The sequence below is a fragment of the Urocampus carinirostris genome, chromosome 14, assembly GCF_059441175.1.
Source record: "Urocampus carinirostris isolate Australia breed hairy pipefish chromosome 14, RoL_Ucar_1.0, whole genome shotgun sequence".
Classification (NCBI taxonomy): Eukaryota; Metazoa; Chordata; class Actinopteri; order Syngnathiformes; family Syngnathidae; genus Urocampus; species Urocampus carinirostris.
Genome location: NC_142362.1, coordinates 3814092 through 3832183, shown reverse-complemented (window position 1 = coordinate 3832183; position 18092 = coordinate 3814092). Strand labels below are relative to the sequence as shown.

General features: G+C 40.9%; 1 protein-coding gene across 15 annotated transcripts in view; it reads right to left on the bottom strand.

Annotated features, from left to right (window-relative positions):
* Positions 1–18092, bottom strand: part of caska (calcium/calmodulin-dependent serine protein kinase a) — a 194921-nt gene that overhangs the window by 21576 nt on the left and 155253 nt on the right. For 9 of the 15 annotated variants that reach the window (XM_088352218.1, XM_088352216.1, XM_088352222.1 and 6 more), the window contains 7 exons: positions 14002–14190; positions 10830–10908; positions 9863–9948; positions 9715–9783; positions 6200–6268; positions 4469–4504; positions 2–43 (listed from right to left, as the gene is read on the bottom strand). In XM_088352218.1, the coding sequence (XP_088208344.1) occupies positions 2–43; positions 4469–4504; positions 6200–6268; positions 9715–9783; positions 9863–9948; positions 10830–10908; positions 14002–14190 (570 nt within the window). The remainder of the gene's footprint in view (position 1; positions 44–4468; positions 4505–6199; positions 6269–9714; positions 9784–9862; positions 9949–10829; positions 10909–14001; positions 14191–18092) is intronic. The other 6 variants (XM_088352221.1, XM_088352224.1, XM_088352226.1 and 3 more) reach the window with 1 other exon arrangement.

The window sequence follows — 18092 nt, the reverse complement described above, 5'->3', positions numbered from 1 at the left end:
CCTTGACAGACAATTTGTCCTTGATTGGAGGTCTGGGTAAGGCCTATGGATTTGAAAGCATCACAAACAGTTGAGCGCAACTGGTGTTTTGGTTGCTTGAACCCTTGACAACCCTCGTTAAAAGTCATGATGCCGTTTCAAAACAGGGATTTGTTTCACAAAGAAAAATATAGAAATTTTAGCCCAATCAGATTACTCCCCCTTTTCGCCTTTCCCTTCCCCTTCTTCTAAGAATTGGGAACGTACTTCCTACCTCCAGGTCAGGACTTTGAGCTCTTCTACTTGCGACAAAGCACAATTGTTTATTCCCCTTTTTTAATGTTTTATTTTTTTTAAATTTCACTCAACTAAAAACAGTATAATTGAAACGAAATGCAACAGTTAACTGTAGTGCTTAATCTGTAAAGGAAATACCGAAGATTCTGGACAAGCGTTACAAGCGTGGTGGTGAAAAAAACATTTTTTAGAAAAATACTCATAGGTTGAGAAATTAGAATTTTTTTTAAATAACATGAGCCCCACCTAGTGTGAGCTGACATCACTGTTGGCCATCTTGCTGCTGCGGGTACCCAAAAACCTGTCATTTTTCCTCATGTTTCTCTTTGTTCTTTTCCATTTTTCTTTCTTTTTTCTTCATGTTTTAATATTTACCTTTCCTTTTTCGTCCTCATTTCGTTTGGCTTTTTTTCTTTTTAAATGTTTTTTTCCCCTTTATCTTTTTTCCAATTTTTTTCTCCTTATTTTCACCCTTCACTCAAGGTTCGACAAAAAACTAAATAAATCAATACAAAAAAATGGTTCTTTTTGGTGACTTCCTTTAGCCCTCTGCTAGGCACTACGGCTTCCTTAAGACAAAGACCATCAAGCTCGGAGACAGTTTCTTCCCCAGGGCCATCACCATCCTAAACAAGCACTCAAAACTGTGAAAATATATTTCTTGCAACCTATTTGGGGTTCTTTAGTTCTTGCTGCTAAATATGTTTTCTTCATTACTGTCATTTTTATATATTTGATTGTAATTTTTCCAATTTACCCTAAGACTCTTATCATTATCAAGATGTATGCTTTTAGCTCTGGATTTTATCAGCTAAATTTCCCCCCAAAATGCGACTTCATCACCAAATGAGACTTATTTATGTTTCTTCCTTCTTAATCACGCAGGTTTTGACTGGTGGGCCTTATACTATATAATTTTTCCCTCTTTTTTCTCTTCCTTTTGTTTCTTTTTTTCTCAGCTTTTCACTACTTTTTCATTTTGGTATTTTTTTTCTTTTCTGTTCTATTCCCCCCTTCTTTTAAGTCATTTTGTGCATATTTTTACATAATATTTGGTCATGTTGGGATTAAATAAGCAAAAACAAACCCGAAGAGCCGTTTAGGACCCGAAAGAGCCGGTTCCTTTGAGTGAGCCGAGCCGAAGAAGCCGGTTCTCGACAAACTCTACTGACTTTACTCAACTTCGTTCGACTTCGACTCGACTTCAAAATACCGCATTTAGGACACAGCGTCAGGGGAACCCGTGTATTTTGACCTTCGTGCACTGTAACTTTGACTTAATTCGCTTAATTAGCAATTTTGAGCCCTGATTTTTGTGCGCTGGCTAGTTTTATTTGTGCGCTTAGAGCAGGGGTGTCAGAGAGGTGGCCCGCGGGCCGGATCAGGCCCACTAAGGGATTGAATCCGGCCCGCGAGACAACGCTGAGGGAAGCGCAAGAGGAAAACGAGCTGCAGGTTGATATATGTCCACTTGATGGTGCCAAAGCCAGGTGTCTCATAAAGACCCTGTACTTGTATTTATTTATCTCTCTCTCTCTCTCTCTCTTTCAGTCTCTCTCTCTCTCTCTTTACTACCTTTCTCTCTCTCTCTCTCTCTCTCTTTACTACCTTTTTTTCTCTCTGTCTCTCTCTCTCTCTTCCTACCTTTTTTTCTCTCTGTCTCTCTCTTTTCTTACCTTTCTCTCTCTCTGCCTCACTTTTTCACGCTATGTCTCTCCTTCTCTCTTTATTTATTCCTCTTTGTCTCTTCCTATGTCTTTTTACATTCTTTTGCTCTCTCTTCCTGTTTTCCTTTTCTCTCTCTTTGCCTCCTCTTTCTTTCTCTCCTTCTCTCTTTCTATTTGTCTTTGGATTTCTTTCTTTCCCCCTCTCTCACTATTTCTCTTTTTTCCCTTTTGTTCTCACATTCACTCTCGTTCTCTCTTTTCTCTCTTTCTCCCTTTCATTCTTTCTTTGTCCCGCCCTCTCTCCCTCTGAACACTGCATTTAGTGAGAGTTGCTTCAGTTTTGGGAAAAAGGGAGCAAATAGATTTGGGTAGTCATTCCTCGGGTGGGTTCGGGTTAGCGATGCCTGTGCCATTAATACCACAGAGTTGAAGCTAGGGTTGCAGTCGTGTGTGTGTTATTTGTTATTAGCAGGAAACATGAGCCAATAATAATCACTGAATTGTGAATATTCACAAATGATGTCACAAAAGCAGTAACACACACACGGGTGAAGCGTGAGTATTGGATGAGCCGTAAAGGAGAAACAGGGAAGGAAACAAAAAGTTCTCGCTATTGGGCACGTTTCCACCAAGCAGAAAAAAAAACCGACTCCTGTCGAAGTCAAAAATAGTCATCCAAGTATTTACTCGAGTAAAACTGAAAAAGTACTTGGTCAGCAGGGTTGGGTAGGGTTACTTTAACTGGATTACTTTCCATGACTTTTGGATTACTCCGATACCAAATCTGCTAATAAAAGACAAAAGAAACTAAATAGGAATCAAATGACTCCATTTTGTGCAGGCTTGGGGAGTAACGGAACACATGGAACGGCAAAAATGATGTTGGATTTAATTTAATTTTGTTTCTGTCACATTTGATGTTCGTTTTGCCGGAGATCAAAGAGATCAAAGCCAGGAGAGAAAGCTTACCACGTGTTGTGAGTCATCATTTTATTCATATTTACTTTCTTTTGTCTTTTATTAGCATATTTGGTATTGGAGTAATCCAAAAGTCATTGAAAGTAATCCAGTTAAAGTAACCCTACCTAACCCTGGTTTTGCCAGAGATCAAAGATATCAAAGCCAGGAGAGAAAGCTTACCACGTGTTGTGAGTCATCATTTTATTCATATTTAGTTTATTTGGTCTTTTATTAGCATATTTGGTATTGGAGTAATCCAAAAGTCTTCAAAAGTAATCCAGTTAAAGTAACCCTACCTAACCCTGGTTTTGCCGGAGATCAAAGATATCAAAGCCAGGGGAGAAAGCTTACCACGTGTTGTGAGTCATCATTTTATTCATATTTAGTTTATTTGGTCTTTTATTAGCATATTTGGTATTGGAGTCATCCAAAAGTCTTCGAAAGTAATCCAGTTAAAGTAACCCTACCCAACCCTGGTTTTGCCGGAGATCAAAGGGATCAAAGCCAGGAGAGAAAGCTTACCGCGTGTTGTGAGTCATCATTTTTGGTTTATTTTGTCTTTATTAGCATATTTGGTATTGGAGTAATCCAAAAGTCATTGAAAGTAATCCAGTTAAAAGTAACCCTACCTAACCCTGGTTTTGTCGGAGATCAAAGATATCAAAGCCAGGGGAGAAAGCTTACCATGTGTTGTGAGTCATCATTTTATTCATATTTAGTTTATTTGGTCTTTTATTAGCATATTTGGTATTGGAGTAATCCAAAAGTCTTCAAAAGTAATCCAGTTAAAGTAACTCTACCCAACCCTGGTTTTGCCGAAGATCAAAAGGATCAAAGCCAGGAGAGAAAGCTTACCACGTGTTGTGAGTCATCATTTATTCATATTTAGTTTATTTTGTCTTTTATTAGCATATTTGCTATTGGAGTCATCCAAAAGTCATTGAAAGTAATCCAGTTAAAGTAACCCTACCCAACCCTGGTTTTGCCGGAGATCAAAGAGATCAAAGCCAGGAGAGAAAGCTTACCACGTGTTGTAAGTCATCATTTTATTCATATTTCGTTTATTTTGTCTTTTATTAGCATATTTGGTATCGGAGTCATCCAAAAGTCATTGAAAGTAATCCAGTTAAAGTAACCCTACCCAACCCTGTGTATACATCTATATACTTATATAGGTATGTATGTATATATATATATATACATGTGTGTGAAGCTACAGCTATATACACTGCGCATACAGTAAAAAAAAAAACATTCCTAACTGCTCACAAGTGCCCCCTGGTGGTTGTTTGGGTCACTGGTTAAATCTAAATTAAAGAAACGAGGTTTCTGACAAAATAAATACGTGGAGGGGATTAGAAGTAAAATCAGGGATATAGCGATTCAAAATCACAATATGTCCCGAAACGGCTCAAGTAAAATTAGCGAAGTCAACGAAACCTATTACTTCATTGTTTGTTTCGACTGACACAAACAATTACAGACTAGCTCTTCCGATGAAAAATTGCACCAGATTGCTTGGTGGGAAGGAGACCCTCGAGTCGGGAAATCCATTTTGAACTTACCTGTCGTCCTTTGGGCTGGATGGTGGACGGCAGGTCCTGAGAGGATCAAAGAGAATCAGAGAGAACCGATCGGTGAGGTTGGATACAAACAAAAGGAATTATCACGGCCTGTTGAGGAACATGAGAAGCATCCGGGAGAAGAAAGCATCTGCTGCGAGCGAAGTGCATGGCAGAGTCGATGTGCGGTATCAGCTTTATGGAGGCGCACCGATTTGTAAACTGAGATATCGGACGCGATGAGCGGGGGTGCCTCAAACTCATTTCAACTCGGGGGCCACGCGATACAACAAACGTTCTCTCGGGGGCCGGACTAATGAGGGAGGAAGAATGAAAAGGAGAGATGGACAGAAAGAAAGAAAGAAGTAAAGAAGGAAAGAAAGAAAGAAAGAAAGGAAGAAGGAAAGAAAGAAAGAAAAGGAAAGATGGACAGAAAAAAAAAATAACAAAAGAAAGAATGAAATAAAAAAAACGAAAGCAACAAAGAAAAAATATAAAAAAGGAAAGATGGAGGGAAAGAAAAAAAGAAAGAAAGAAAGAAAAGGAAAGATAGACAGAAAAAAGAAATAACAAAAGAAAGAATGAAAGAAAAAGAAAACGAAAGCAAGAAAGAAAAAATATGAAAAGGAAAGATGGAGGGAAAGAAAAAAAGAAAGAAAGAAAGAAAGAAAAGGAAAGATGGACAGAAAAAAAGAAATAACAAAAGAAAGAATGAAAGAAAGAAAAACGAAAGCAAGAAAGAAAAAATATCAATAGGAAAGATGGAGGGAAAGAAAAAAAGATAGAAAGAAAGAAAGAAAGAAAGAAAGAAAGAAAAGGAAAAAAAAGAATGAAAAGGAAAGATGGACAGAAAGAAAGAAATAGCAAAAGAAAGAATAAAAGAAAGAAGTAACAAAAGAAAGAATAAAAGAAAAAAATATGAAAAGGAAAGATAAATCGAAAGAAAGAAAGAAAGAAAAGAAAGAAAAGAAAGAAAATAGAATGAAAAGGTAAGATGGACAGAAAGAAAGAAATAACAATAGAATGAAAGAAAAACGAAAGCAAGAAAGAAAAAAAATATGGAAAGGAAAGATGGAGGGAAAGAAAGAAAGAAAGAAAGGAAAGAAAGAAAATAGAATGAAAAGGAAAGATGGACAAAAAGAAAGAAATAACAAAAGAAAGAATGAAAGAAAGAAAGAAAAACGAAAACAAGAAAGAAAAAAAATATGAAAAGGAAAGATGGAGCGAAAGAAAGAAAGAAAGAAAGGAAATAGTGTCTTTTGAACTTCTTTTTTTTAACTTCCTTTTTTCCTTTTCTCTCTTTTCTCTTTCTCCCTTCCTACCCTTCGCGCTTTCTTTTCTCTTTTCTCTCCTTCTGTCTTTCTATTTCTCTTTGGATTTCTTTCTTCCTCTCCCTTTCTTTTCCCCCTCTCTTACAACTTTTTATCTTTTGCTTCTCATGCTCTCTCCCTCTCTCTCTTTTTCTTTCTTTGTCCTGCCCTCTCTCCTTTTCCCTCCCTCTTTCTCTTATTTCTTGATCCCTCTTTTTCTTTCTCTTGAATCTACTCGTCCGGCCCCCGACAGAATGTTTGTTCTATCGTGTGGCCCCCGAGTTCAAATGAGCCTGACACCCCTGCATTACAGGGTTAAGACACGTTCTGACCGACTGTTGTATCTCAAATAGAGAAAAGGATGGTATTTTGGGTTTTATCCCCCCCCCCCCCCATTTTTTTTTTCTGGCATTGGCATCCTTACCAAGATTGAACTGTTAACGCTGGAATGGCCATTGGCAGGGGACTGCCTGGACGTGTTGGGGGATTCTTTCTGCAATAAGACACACAAGTCATCACAGCAAACATGCACACAAAGTCGGTGAGCAACGCTTGAAACAACAGTGAGCAACGGCAATCCCAAGTGTGGCAACTGAGTCATTATCAAACATGTCCATAACTTGACATCAAGTTACATTTTGCTGAGGTTCCGGCAATGCAAAATTATTTTTCTCTTTTGAATGAATTGACTCATGTACGATGGCCTACAAACGTCGTTTCTTCTTACAATTCTTTCACAAGATTTCCATTTCTTTTTATTTCCTGATATATTTTGTCGCATAATATTAACATTTTGGGGGCTTATTGAGTCAGTTGTAAGATACAGAACTGTACTTAGTTACATTTTTTAGTGGAAGTACAATGTTGGCAACAAGATTCACTTGATATCATTGGAAATGATTTGAATTCAACACAAACTTTTTTCCGTGTTTTTTTCTAGTTCTTTTAAAATTCCTTAAAAAAAAAATCTCATTGTGTTTATTTTTTCCGAGCTGTTACTTTTTTCTTTTTGTTCTCTATTTACCTTTTTCCAAAATTTCGTTCTTTTTTTTTCCTGGCTTTTTTTCTAAATTTTTCCTTCTTTTTTTCTCTTCCTTTTGTTTCTTTTTTTCTCAGCTTTTCACTACTTTTTCATTTTGGTATTTTTTTTCTTTTTTGTTCTATTCCCCCCTTCCTTTAAGTCATTTTGTGCATCATTTTACAGAATATTTGGTCATGTTGGGATGGAAGAAGCAAAAAAAAACCCGAAGAGCCGTTTAGGACCCGAAAGAGCCGGTTCCTTTTAGTGAGCCGAGCCGAAGAAGCCGGTTCCCCGACAAACTCTACTAACTTTACTCAACTTTGTTCTACTACGGCTCGACTTCAAAATACCGCATTTAGGACACAACGTCAGGGGAACCCTTGTATTTTTACCTCTTCTTTTTCCTTGTTTTTTCTATTTTTTTTAATCCCTTTAAAAAAAAAATCTCATTGTGTTTATTTTTTCCTAGCTGTTACTTTTTTTTCTCTGTTTACTTTTTTCCTTTGTTTCTTTCTTTTTTTCTGGCTTTTTTCTGAAATTTTCCTTCTTTTTTCTCGGCGGACAATAGTCGATATTTTTCCCACCCTTATCTTTGGAAATATACACTTTTTTCCTTGGTTTAATTTCAACGGGACCTGGACTCTGCAGGTCTGCATCAAACCTTAAGTCCTGGTATCATTTTCCGTTTAATTTACCGGCTGTGATTTTTGGACTGTGTACTTTAATGAAGGAAATTTAGTTTCAATAGCGGGACTTGAAGTCGGGTTTGGGTGAATTTTGTGTTTGTGTTACATTTTTCAATGTGGGCGCATGCGGCTTATATTCAGGTGCGGCTTGTGTAGGAACAAAATCGGGTTTCCTCTTAAAATGTGGTGGGTGCGGCTTATAATCAGGTGCGCTCTATAGTCCGGAATTTACGGTGAGTTTTTTGTCATTACAGGTGCATAGTGGAGGAGTGCGGGAGGGGGACATGGAGTTGTGAAGTTCCGGTATCTTGGTTGTAAAATTGGTGTGCTGCATTTCCAAATCACCCAGTGGCAGCAAAACACACTCCAAAAAGCAAACTAGCCACCTTATGCAAACTCAGCACCAGGGTTGGGCAGGGTTACTTTAACTGGATTACTTTCAATGACTTTTGGATGACTTCAATACCAAATATGCTAATAAAAGACAAAAGAAACTAAATATGAATCAAATGATGACTCACAACACGTGGTAAGCTTTCTCTCCTGGCTTTGATCTCTTTGATCTCCGGCAAAACTAACAAAAAATGCGACAGAAACAAAATGAAAATACAGTGGAACCTGGGTTTTCGAACGCCTCTCAGTTCGAACAAATCGGAGTCCGACCAAAAATTTTGAGAAATTCTTGCTTCGCTGTTCGGTCAAAAATTCGGAGTTCGAACGCCGGTAATGCGTGAGTGCGTACGCTAGGGTGCCATGCTGAGCGGCGTACGGGTGTAGACTCGCCCCCACCCCTCGTGACCAACTGTTATCATGTGCGCACTTGCCTCTTTTTGCTTTCGCTTTTAATATCGGTGAACGGAGTGTTTTAGCCCCTAACTATGCCTCCGAAGAAGGTCGGTGCAAGCAGGACAGGTGAAAAAAAAAAAGTTGTTCGTACAACTATTGCCTTTAAGAAAGACATAATAGCTAAATATGAAAGAGGTGTGCGAGTTTCCGATCTTGCTAGGGGGAATACAGAATGCGCCTTCTGCTGACCACCACAAAGGTAATAAATCCTATTCATAATTATTTTCTTTATCTTTTTTTTTTTTACACGTTCGTGTTAGCGTAATCTTTCGTACGGAAGATTACGATAACGCGAACGTACGATTAGCCTGGGTTAGCTTTATGATTCGAGGTAAACATTCAGGGTGTTGGAACTGAGCCCAAAATTCAGGGTGTTGGAACGGAGCCCCCTTTCCAATGAAGTGCTAGCCACTTGTGGTGCTAAATGACTTGTAAACGACCTGATTTTTTTCTTTTTACACGTTCATGTTAGCGTCATCTTTCGTACGGAAGATTACGATAACTCGAACGTACGATTAGCCTGGGTTAGCTTCATGTTTACGTTAAACATTCACGTAAACATTCAGGGTGTTGGAACGGATTAAAACCATTTACATTATTTTTAATGGGAAAAATGATTTCGGTGATCGAACAAATCGGTTTTCGAACAGGGTTCTGGAACTGATTATGGTCGAGAACAGAGGTTCCACTGTAAATCCAAACAGCTTGCCAATTTGATTCATATTTCCTTTCTTTTGTCTTTTATTAGCATATTTGCTATTGGAGTCATCCAAAAGTCATTGAAAGTAATCCAGTTAAAGTAACCCTACCCAACCCTGGTTTTGCCCGAGATCAAAGAGATCAAAGCCAGGAGAGAAAGCTTACCACGTGTTGTGAGTCATCATTTGATTCAGATTTAGTTTCTTTTGTCTTTTATGAGCATATTTGCTATTGGAGTCATCCAAAAGTCATTGAAAGTAATCCAGTTAAAGTAACCCTACCCAACCCTGGTTTTGCCCGAGATCAAAGAAATCAAAGCCAGGAGAGAAAGCTTACCACGTGTTGTGAGTCATCATTTTTTTCCTATTTCGTTTCTTTTGTCTTTTATGAGCATATTTGCTATTGGAGTCATCCAAAAGTCATTGAAAGTAATCCAGTTAAAGTAACCCTACCCAACCCTGGTTTTGCCCGAGATCAAAGAAATCAAAGCCAGGAGAGAAAGCTTACCACGTGTTGTGAGTCATCATTTTTTTCCTATTTCGTTTCTTTTGTCTTTTATTAGCATATTTGGTATTGGAGTCATCCAAAAGTCATTGAAAGTAACCCTACCCAACCCTGCTCAGCACCTTGGCAAAGGAAAAGTGAAGAAGAAGAAGAGGAGGCGAAGGTGAAGGAGGAAGGTGTTACCTCACAAGAGGAGCCCTGCGTTCTGTAGCTTGGCACTATTTTAAATGTGATACTGCCTCGCATCTCCTTCTGCAAAGACAGCAGACGGCAAACAGATGAGGCGCTAACTGCCTCTTTAGCAAACACCCTCCACGTCCCCAATACTCACCAGCATCTTTTGCAGCTGCTCCACTGTCTGATTGGCCACACTGATCCCATTGATCTCCCTAATCTCATCTCCTACATGTAAGGTGCCTGAAAAAACAAACACATTTCCTTTGAATGATTTGAAAAGGAAGGTGTTGCTTAGGTTACCGTATTTTCCGCACTATAGGGCGCACCCCCAAAAAATAGCTTTTGGTCCTATATCTTCCATACACAAGGCGCGCCGGATTATAAGGCGCTACAATGGGAACGTGGACAAAACAGTGTCTGTACGATGTCACTCAAATGCATCGTTCCAAATATCATTCGGAAGGTTAAAGTCTTGGGATTCAAGAAATGCCAACCATTCCTTAGTTTCTATTTTTTTTTTCGCTCGCAACTTTACTGTGCATGTGACAATAAACACTCGGAATTGAGTTTAATCTAAAAAAAAGACCCATCACAGAAACATCAATATCACTCTGAAACAAGATACTGGGAAAATATATAGCCGGAGTAGCTCACTGAAGTCGTTGCGTTCAATAATAATGTGCAACCATGGTCCTCTTATATCCGTGAGTGTAGTAAATCCAGGAGAGTAAAATATTTACAAATACAGAATGGTAAAACATGTTTTCTCCGTAGACAACCAAACTTGCTATTCACATTCATCTTTTTCGGCCAATCGCAGGCTTTGTTTTGCCCCTTTAGCCTATGCGAGCCTGTAAATGATAAAAAGGATCCGTCCCCTTTACTTCCGAATAACTTTAGCCAATAGTGATCGATTCAAATGATGATTGACACATTGGTTAGCCAATAAAATCTAGTGGGCGGCTGCTTGCCTTAGTTGCAAGACTTTGCGACTTAATAGTGATCCATATATAAGGCGCACTGTATTATAAGGCGCATGGTCAGCTTTTGAAAAAAATTAAGACTTTTAGGTGCGCCTTAGTGCGGAAAATACGGTACTTTCTCCAAGTTTTGCGTCCTACCTTGTCTGTGGATCATTCCTCCGTGCATGATTCTTGCTACGATGCAGTTGTTTAAGTCGTTCATTTTCAGCGTGATTCCCTGCATCCAAGCAAAACAGACAGATCATGTCGAGTCACAAAGTTCATTTGAGCTGTGAAAAGTGATGGATCCCGGGGACTCGCATGTTAAAAAATCTATGGCTCTATGGCTCCCCAAAATTTCGTGTTATCGAGGTTGAAATTGTAAATCGGCGACAAATATATCAGATAAATCTATATAGTCATTCAGTTTTAATCATCACAGTTTATTGGTAATACAAATCAGTTATCACAAAATCAGTTATCAAAGTTCTGCCCGTTTAAGGTCACACCACAGCATTTAATTGGTTTTGAACCTGAACTTGACTTGGCCACTCCAAAACCTTCATTTTGTTTTTGTTCTGAACCGTCCGGAGGTGGACTTGCTTGTGTGTTTGTTGGGATTATATACGTATATTTATCCTACAGTTGACACAAATATGTTATAAGTGTTCTCAGCCCTTTTTGTATAGTTTTCAGCCTAAGCTGTTTCTCAAGGCCATGAGTTTTTGTTTCTGTCTCTTTCACATTCCAGTGGGTGCACCCTGACCTGTGCATGCCATTACTCAAGTTGTTTTTCTCCAAGAACCTGAATATTAGAAGGGAGGGTTCGGAGACGTCTTCAGAGCGAGCGAGGAGGAGATTCTAACAGCTTGGTCTCCGCGGCTCTCATAACGATGATTAATAAAATAACCAATTCTAAATAACCGATTCTATTTGTCTTTTATTTCAGAGCGTTTTATTATAAATGTTGGAGACTTGAACCTAACAGTGTTTCAGGTTATTGTCCAGTTTGAGATTGGGGGCACAAACTGGACGCTCTCCTTCAGGATATACCAAAAATGATCCATTTGGGATAATGGCTTTGACAGTGATTCACTGGGGCCCTACGGGCTTGTATATGGCTTTGTAACCTTTGCCGGACTGATAGATTTCAACCCCTCTTTATCCCCGATTTCTTCTGGAATTTCTATGAGATGTGAGATTGAGTAGCCTAGTTCACTTTGTATAACAAATTAAATTCCAAGTGATTTTTGGCTTAAACACGGGTGGAGGCAATCTAATTCGGGTGTGGCCTGTGGAATTGAACTCAGCTGTGGTGAGTCACAGTTACTTTTTGAATTATCAAGGGAGGGAAATTACTTGCCCCATGAGGATCAGCACCTCTAAGTCCAAGACCATGGTACTCAGCCGTAAAAGGGTGGCATGCTCCTTCCGGGTTGGGGATGAGATCTTGCCCCAAGTGGAAAGGTACCAGTATCTTGGGGTCTTGTTCACGAGTGAGGGTAGGATGGAACGTGAGATCGACAGACCGGTCGGTGCAGTGTCTGCCGTCATTCGGACCCTGTACCGGTCCGTCGAGGTGAAGAGGGAGCTGAGCCGAAAGGCAAAGCTCTCGATCTACCGGTCGATCGACGTTCCTACCCTCACCTATGGTCATGAACTTTGGGTTATGACCGAAAGAATCCCGGATACAAGTGGCTGAAATGAGTTTCCTCCGCAGGGTTCTCCCTTAGAGATAAGGTGAGAAGCTCAGTCATCCGGGAGGGACTCTGTGTAGAGCCACTGCTCCTCCGCATTCAGAGGAGCCAATTGAGGTGGCTTGGGCATCTGATAAGCATGCCTCCCTCGGGAGGTGTTCTGGGCATGTCCCACCGGCAGGAGCTGACTGAGATCACCCAGGATAAGCTGGAGAGACTCTGTCTCTAGGCTGGCCCAGGAACGCCTCTGGGTCCTGTCAGATGAGCTGGAGGAGGTGGCTGGGCTGGGCTTCCCTCTTAAGGCTGCTGCCCCCTCGACCCGGAAGATCATGGATGGAAGGATGGATGGGAAATTACTTTTCACATAGGCCTAGATTTTTTTGCCTTAATAAATCAAATCAACATCACAAGTCGGGCAGCACGGCGGCGCAGTGGTTAGCGCGTGTGCGGCACAGTTCTAAGGTCTCGGGAACCTCCTGTGTGGGTTCAAATCCAGCTACCGGACTTCCTGTGCGGAGTTTGTATGTTCTCCCCGTGCTCGCGTGGGTTTCCTCCGGGCATTCCTGTTTCCTCCCACATTCCAAAGACATGCATTTCGGGTGGATTGGCCGGTCCAAATTGTCCCTAGGTGTGAATGAGAAAGCAAGTTGTCTGTCCCTGTGTGCCCTGCGATTGGCTGGCAACCGGTTCAGGGTGTCCCCTGCCCACTGCCCAATGAATCCTAGGATGGGCTCCAGCACTCCCGTGACCCTACTGAGGATAAGCGGTGCAGAAAATGAGATGAGAACATCACAAGTCTGCATTTTGTATTTCCTTGGGTTGACTCTGTGTGGCATTAAAATGTGGTTGATGATCTGAAACCTTTGATAGATAGAGATAGATAGATATATATATACTTTATTCAGCAGTCTACCCCGTTGTTTATTAACAGATGAACATGATGCCCTAGGGGTGCTTGTAGCGAAGTGGATGACGTCACGCCAGTCCAAAAATTCGACATCCCTGTGGCAGATGGAAAACTTTTTTGTGAAAATCCAGGGATACACCACCTCGTGTTAGCAAGTCCGCCTCCTCTCCGATTCCCCCCGGCTTTCGTGCCTTTGTATAGCGGCGTTGAAGCCGGATTGTTCCGGGTAGCTCCGGGTGGCTACACGTTAGCGTCCGGAATGCTAAACGTGAGCCACGTTTCCGCAAAACACAGCAACTGCGCTCCCCGTGCGCTTCGATGTTTTCCACCAGCACTCGATGATCTTATTTGGTCGTGAGTTCGCATTTACCATGATTACGGATGGTACCGAAGACTTATAACGCCGCTAGCCGCTTCGCTTCCACGATAGGCCCCTTCATCACGCCGGCACGAGAATTTTTCAGGGCAAGGAGTTGAAATTCCTTGAATACCCATGTCCATAGGATAGAAGTAATCCATAGTGTAGTTGTCAAAACGGGAAGAAAAAACACCGAAGATAGGAGCAGACAATAAAACAATAGGGCAGCTGCTGGAAAAGGCAGCCGCTCGTGGCAGAGTGATAAATATGTAAGAAACACAAAAATCAGGAAGGACCCAAATACTTTTTTACAGCACTGTATAACATGGAGCAATTTATATATATATATAACAGGAATCGGAAGCGCACCATGGGCTCGTCCGTGTTCTTCTGGAACTGCACCAGTCGCACCCGGGTGACGTTTTCCAGGTCGATGTCTCCGTTGGCGCTTTCGGGCGAGTCGCCGTTCAGGTACGGTGAAGTGGGTGGAGGGGTTACCCGGAGCGCCTCGTCGCTGTAGACCTCGTGCGCCACCACGTCGTGCGCCTGCAGCAATGCCTTCATCGCCAAACAAAGGAGCGTCAATAGAAATTTGCGCAAGATTGGATACACTCAATTCCATACACATAAAGCGGTTTCTCTCCATTTGAGCATAGGGTTAGCATTTTCTAAAAACTGAATTGGTCCGTTCCCGATAAAGTAAAGCCTAAATAGCTATAAAATTTCTCTCTCTCTCTCTGTCTCTCTCTGTCTCTCTCTCTCTCTCTCTACCACAGCCATATCCCCTAGTGCACAGGTGTCAAACAGGCGGCCCGCTGGCCAGATCCGGCCCGCGAGACAACACTCAGAGAAGCGCAAGAGAAAAACAAGCTGCAGGTTGAAATATGGACACTTGATGTTGCCAAAGCCAGGTGCCGTGAACAAAGACGCAGTACTTGTATCTCTCTCTCTCTCTCTCTCTCTTTTTCTCTCCCCCCCACCCCTTTTCTCCCGCTCTCTGTCTCTGTCACTCTCTGTGTCTCTCTTTTTCTCTTCCTTTGTTGCTCTTTTTCTCTAACTTCCCTTTTTTTTACTTTTCTCTCTTTTCTCTTTCTCTCTTCATACCCTTTGCGCTTTCTTTTCTCTTTTCTCTCCTTCTGTCTTTCTGTTATTTCTCTTTGGATTTCTTTCTTCCTCTCCCTTTCTTTTCCCCCTCTCTCATGACTTTTTATCTTTTGTTTCTCACGCTCTCTCCCTCTCTCTCTTTTTCTTTCTTTGTCCCGCCCTCTCTCCTTTTCCCTCCCCCTTTCTCTTATTTCTTTATCGCTCTTTTTCTTTCTCTTTAATCCAGCAGTTCGGCCCCCGACAGAGTGTTTGTTCTATCGTGTGGCCCTCGAGTTAAAATGAGTTTGAAACCCCTGCCCTAGTGGGAGGTGGCTAGAGTCATTTCTGACTCTTTTTGGGAGAATGATTCAGAGGAGGGGATTCCCAGCCCCTACGCTCAACCCAACTGAGGTGTTGGGAGTCATTAGGTGACCAAACCCCCCAATTCCAACCCCTAATGCTGAACGCCAAGCAGGGCTGCAACGGGTACCAATGTTTAAGTCTTAGGTATGACTCGGCCGAGGCTTGAACCACAACCTCCCAGTCTTGGGGCGGGCGCCATACCCCCAAGCCACCGAGTTGGTAAAAAAAAAAAAGCTGGTAAATTCTTACTGATGACTAAAACAAACATTTAAATAGTAATTAAACAAAAATATAGTAGTTGGATGAATGAGATATTAATGAAACAAAATGCTAGTTTATTATGAGCACAAGCATGGCCAAATTCAAGCACCTTTAGGGACTCTCAACTTCAATTTTCCGATTTCTCTGGTACCATTAAATGAAGATTTTTGGTGTATTTTGCAGATGCACAAATGTATTTGTTATTTACATTTACAAAATCAGAATAACGTAAATTCCGGACTATAAGCCGCTACTTTCCCCCCAAACTTTTAACCCTGCGGCTTATTCAGTGATGCGGCCAATGTATGTAATTTTTCTAACGGCCGCCAGCAACTGTATATTTTTGTAATGAATTTATTTGTATTTATTTTGGACACTTATTCTGATATGTTTTGGACGGGCGAATTAAAAAGAAGGGGCGTAAGAAACGAGGGCTGACGGGAAGTGGGAACCGGTAAAGGTGAGTGTTTGTGGACACGTCGAACAATACTGGATATATATTTTTCCCACCCTTACCATTGGAAATATACACTTTTTTCTTTGGATTACTTTCAACGGGACCCGGACTCTGCCGATCTGCATCAAACCTTAAGTACCGGTATCATTTTCCGTTCATTTTGCCGGCTGTGATTTTTGGACTGTGAATTTCAATGAAGGATATTCAGTTACTATCGCGAGACTTTAAGTCGGGTCTGGGTTAGTGTTAGTGTTATGTGGGCGCATGCGGCTTATATACAGGTGCGGCTTGTGTAAGTACAAAATCGGTTTTCCTCTTAAAATGTGATGGGTGCGGCTTATAATCAGGTGCGCTCTATAGTCCGGAATTTACGGTACATGACATGATTTCTATGAAAAGTCACGGGGCCGGGGCCAAGATAAGCGCCGGCTTTTTCCTGTCAGCCCTGTTTCCTTCTGTTCTGTCAATTGTTTATCAAAGCTGTTGATCTTGAATGCATTATAACCTTGCATATTATGTTGAGTGGGAATCAATCAATCACTCAATCGTGGTACCCTATTGCATCCCCCAAATTAACAAGATTCCAGACTGGTCACGTGTGTGCAAAGGGTCCATAGCCCCACGTCAGTGTTCCCTCCAAGCTAATTGCGCACTGCTCGCACAATCTCAGCGCACAAAAAAATCGAGCCAGCGCACAAAAATCAGGGCTCGAAATTACTAATTAAGAAGCGACTTAAGTCAGTTACAGTGCATGAAGGTCAAAATACACGGGTTCCCCTGATGTTGTGTCCTAAATGCGGTATTTTGAAGTCGAGTCGAAGGAGAACGAAGTTGAGTAAAGTTAGTAGAGTTTGTCGAGAACCGGCTTCTTTGGCTCAGCTCACTAAAAGGAACCGGCTCTTTCGGGTCCTAAACGGCTCTTTGGGTTGTTTTTGCTTCTTTAATCCCAACATGACCAAATATGACGTAAAATGATGCACAAAATGACTTAAAAGAAGGGGGGAATAGAACATAAAAGAAAAAAATACCAAAATGAAAAAGGAGTGAAAAGCTGAGAAAAAAAGAAACAAAAGGAAGAAAAAAAAAAGAAAGAGAAATTTTAGAAAAAAGCCAGAAAAAAAGAAAAGAAAGAAATGTAGGAAAAAAGTAAATAGAGAACAAAAAGAAAATTAAGTAACAGCTCGGGAATAAATAAACACATTCTTTTTAAAGGAACTTAAAAAAAAAGTAGAAAAAAACACGGAAAAAAGAAGAAAAAGTTTGTGTCGCATTCAAATAATTTCCAATGATATCAAGTGAATCTTGTTGCCAACATTGTACTTCCACTCAAAAATGTAACTAAGTACAGTTCTGTATCTTACAACCGACTCAATAAGCCCCCAAAAATGTTAATATTATGCGACAAAATATATCAGGAAATAAAAAGAAATGGATATCTTGTGAAAGAATTGAAAGAACAAACGACGTTTGTAGGCATGAGTCAATTCATTCAAAAGAGAAAAATCATTTTGCATTGCCGTAAACTCACAAAATGTAACTTGATGTCAAGTTTTGGACATGTTTGATAATGACTCAGTTGCCACACTTGGGATCGCCGTTGCTCACAGTTGTTTCAAGCGTTGCTCACCGACTTTGTGTGAACGCTCAGACCCGTAAGGAAAATCACAGGGAACATTGCCCCAAGCCCCTTTCTTTTTTGCCTATCAGTGACAGATGATCGGATCAGTGAGGGGATACTGACGAAAAAACAAAAAAAACGGGAATTTAAATACTAGGCAAAAAATACATTAACTATCACACCAATGTTAATTTTTATAAAAGAAAATCATAGGTTGAAAAATGTGTACTTCTTATTTACAGTGAAACCGCGCCATTTTTGTCTGCCCTCTTGCTGCTACGCTGTTTTCTGAGGCACTGGTTTTCGTTCACGATAGACTACACAGTGTCATCTAGGGATCAAATATTACACACTGGGGCTTTAAAGGGACAGTGTGTAATATTTAGTGCCTCCTGTTGGTACAAAAAATACTTTCATTTATTACAAAACAAACATGAATATCATACCAATGTTATTCCATCCATCCATCCATTATCTGCACCGCTTATCCTCAGTAGGGTCGCGGGGGTGCTGGAGCCCATCCCAGCCATCCTTGGGCAGTGGGCAGGGGACACCCTGAACTGGTTGCCAGCCAGTCGCAGGGCACACAGGGACAGACAATTCGCTCGCTCATTCACACCTAGGGACAATTTGGACCGGCCAATGAACCTGACATGCATGTTTTTGGAATGTGGGAGG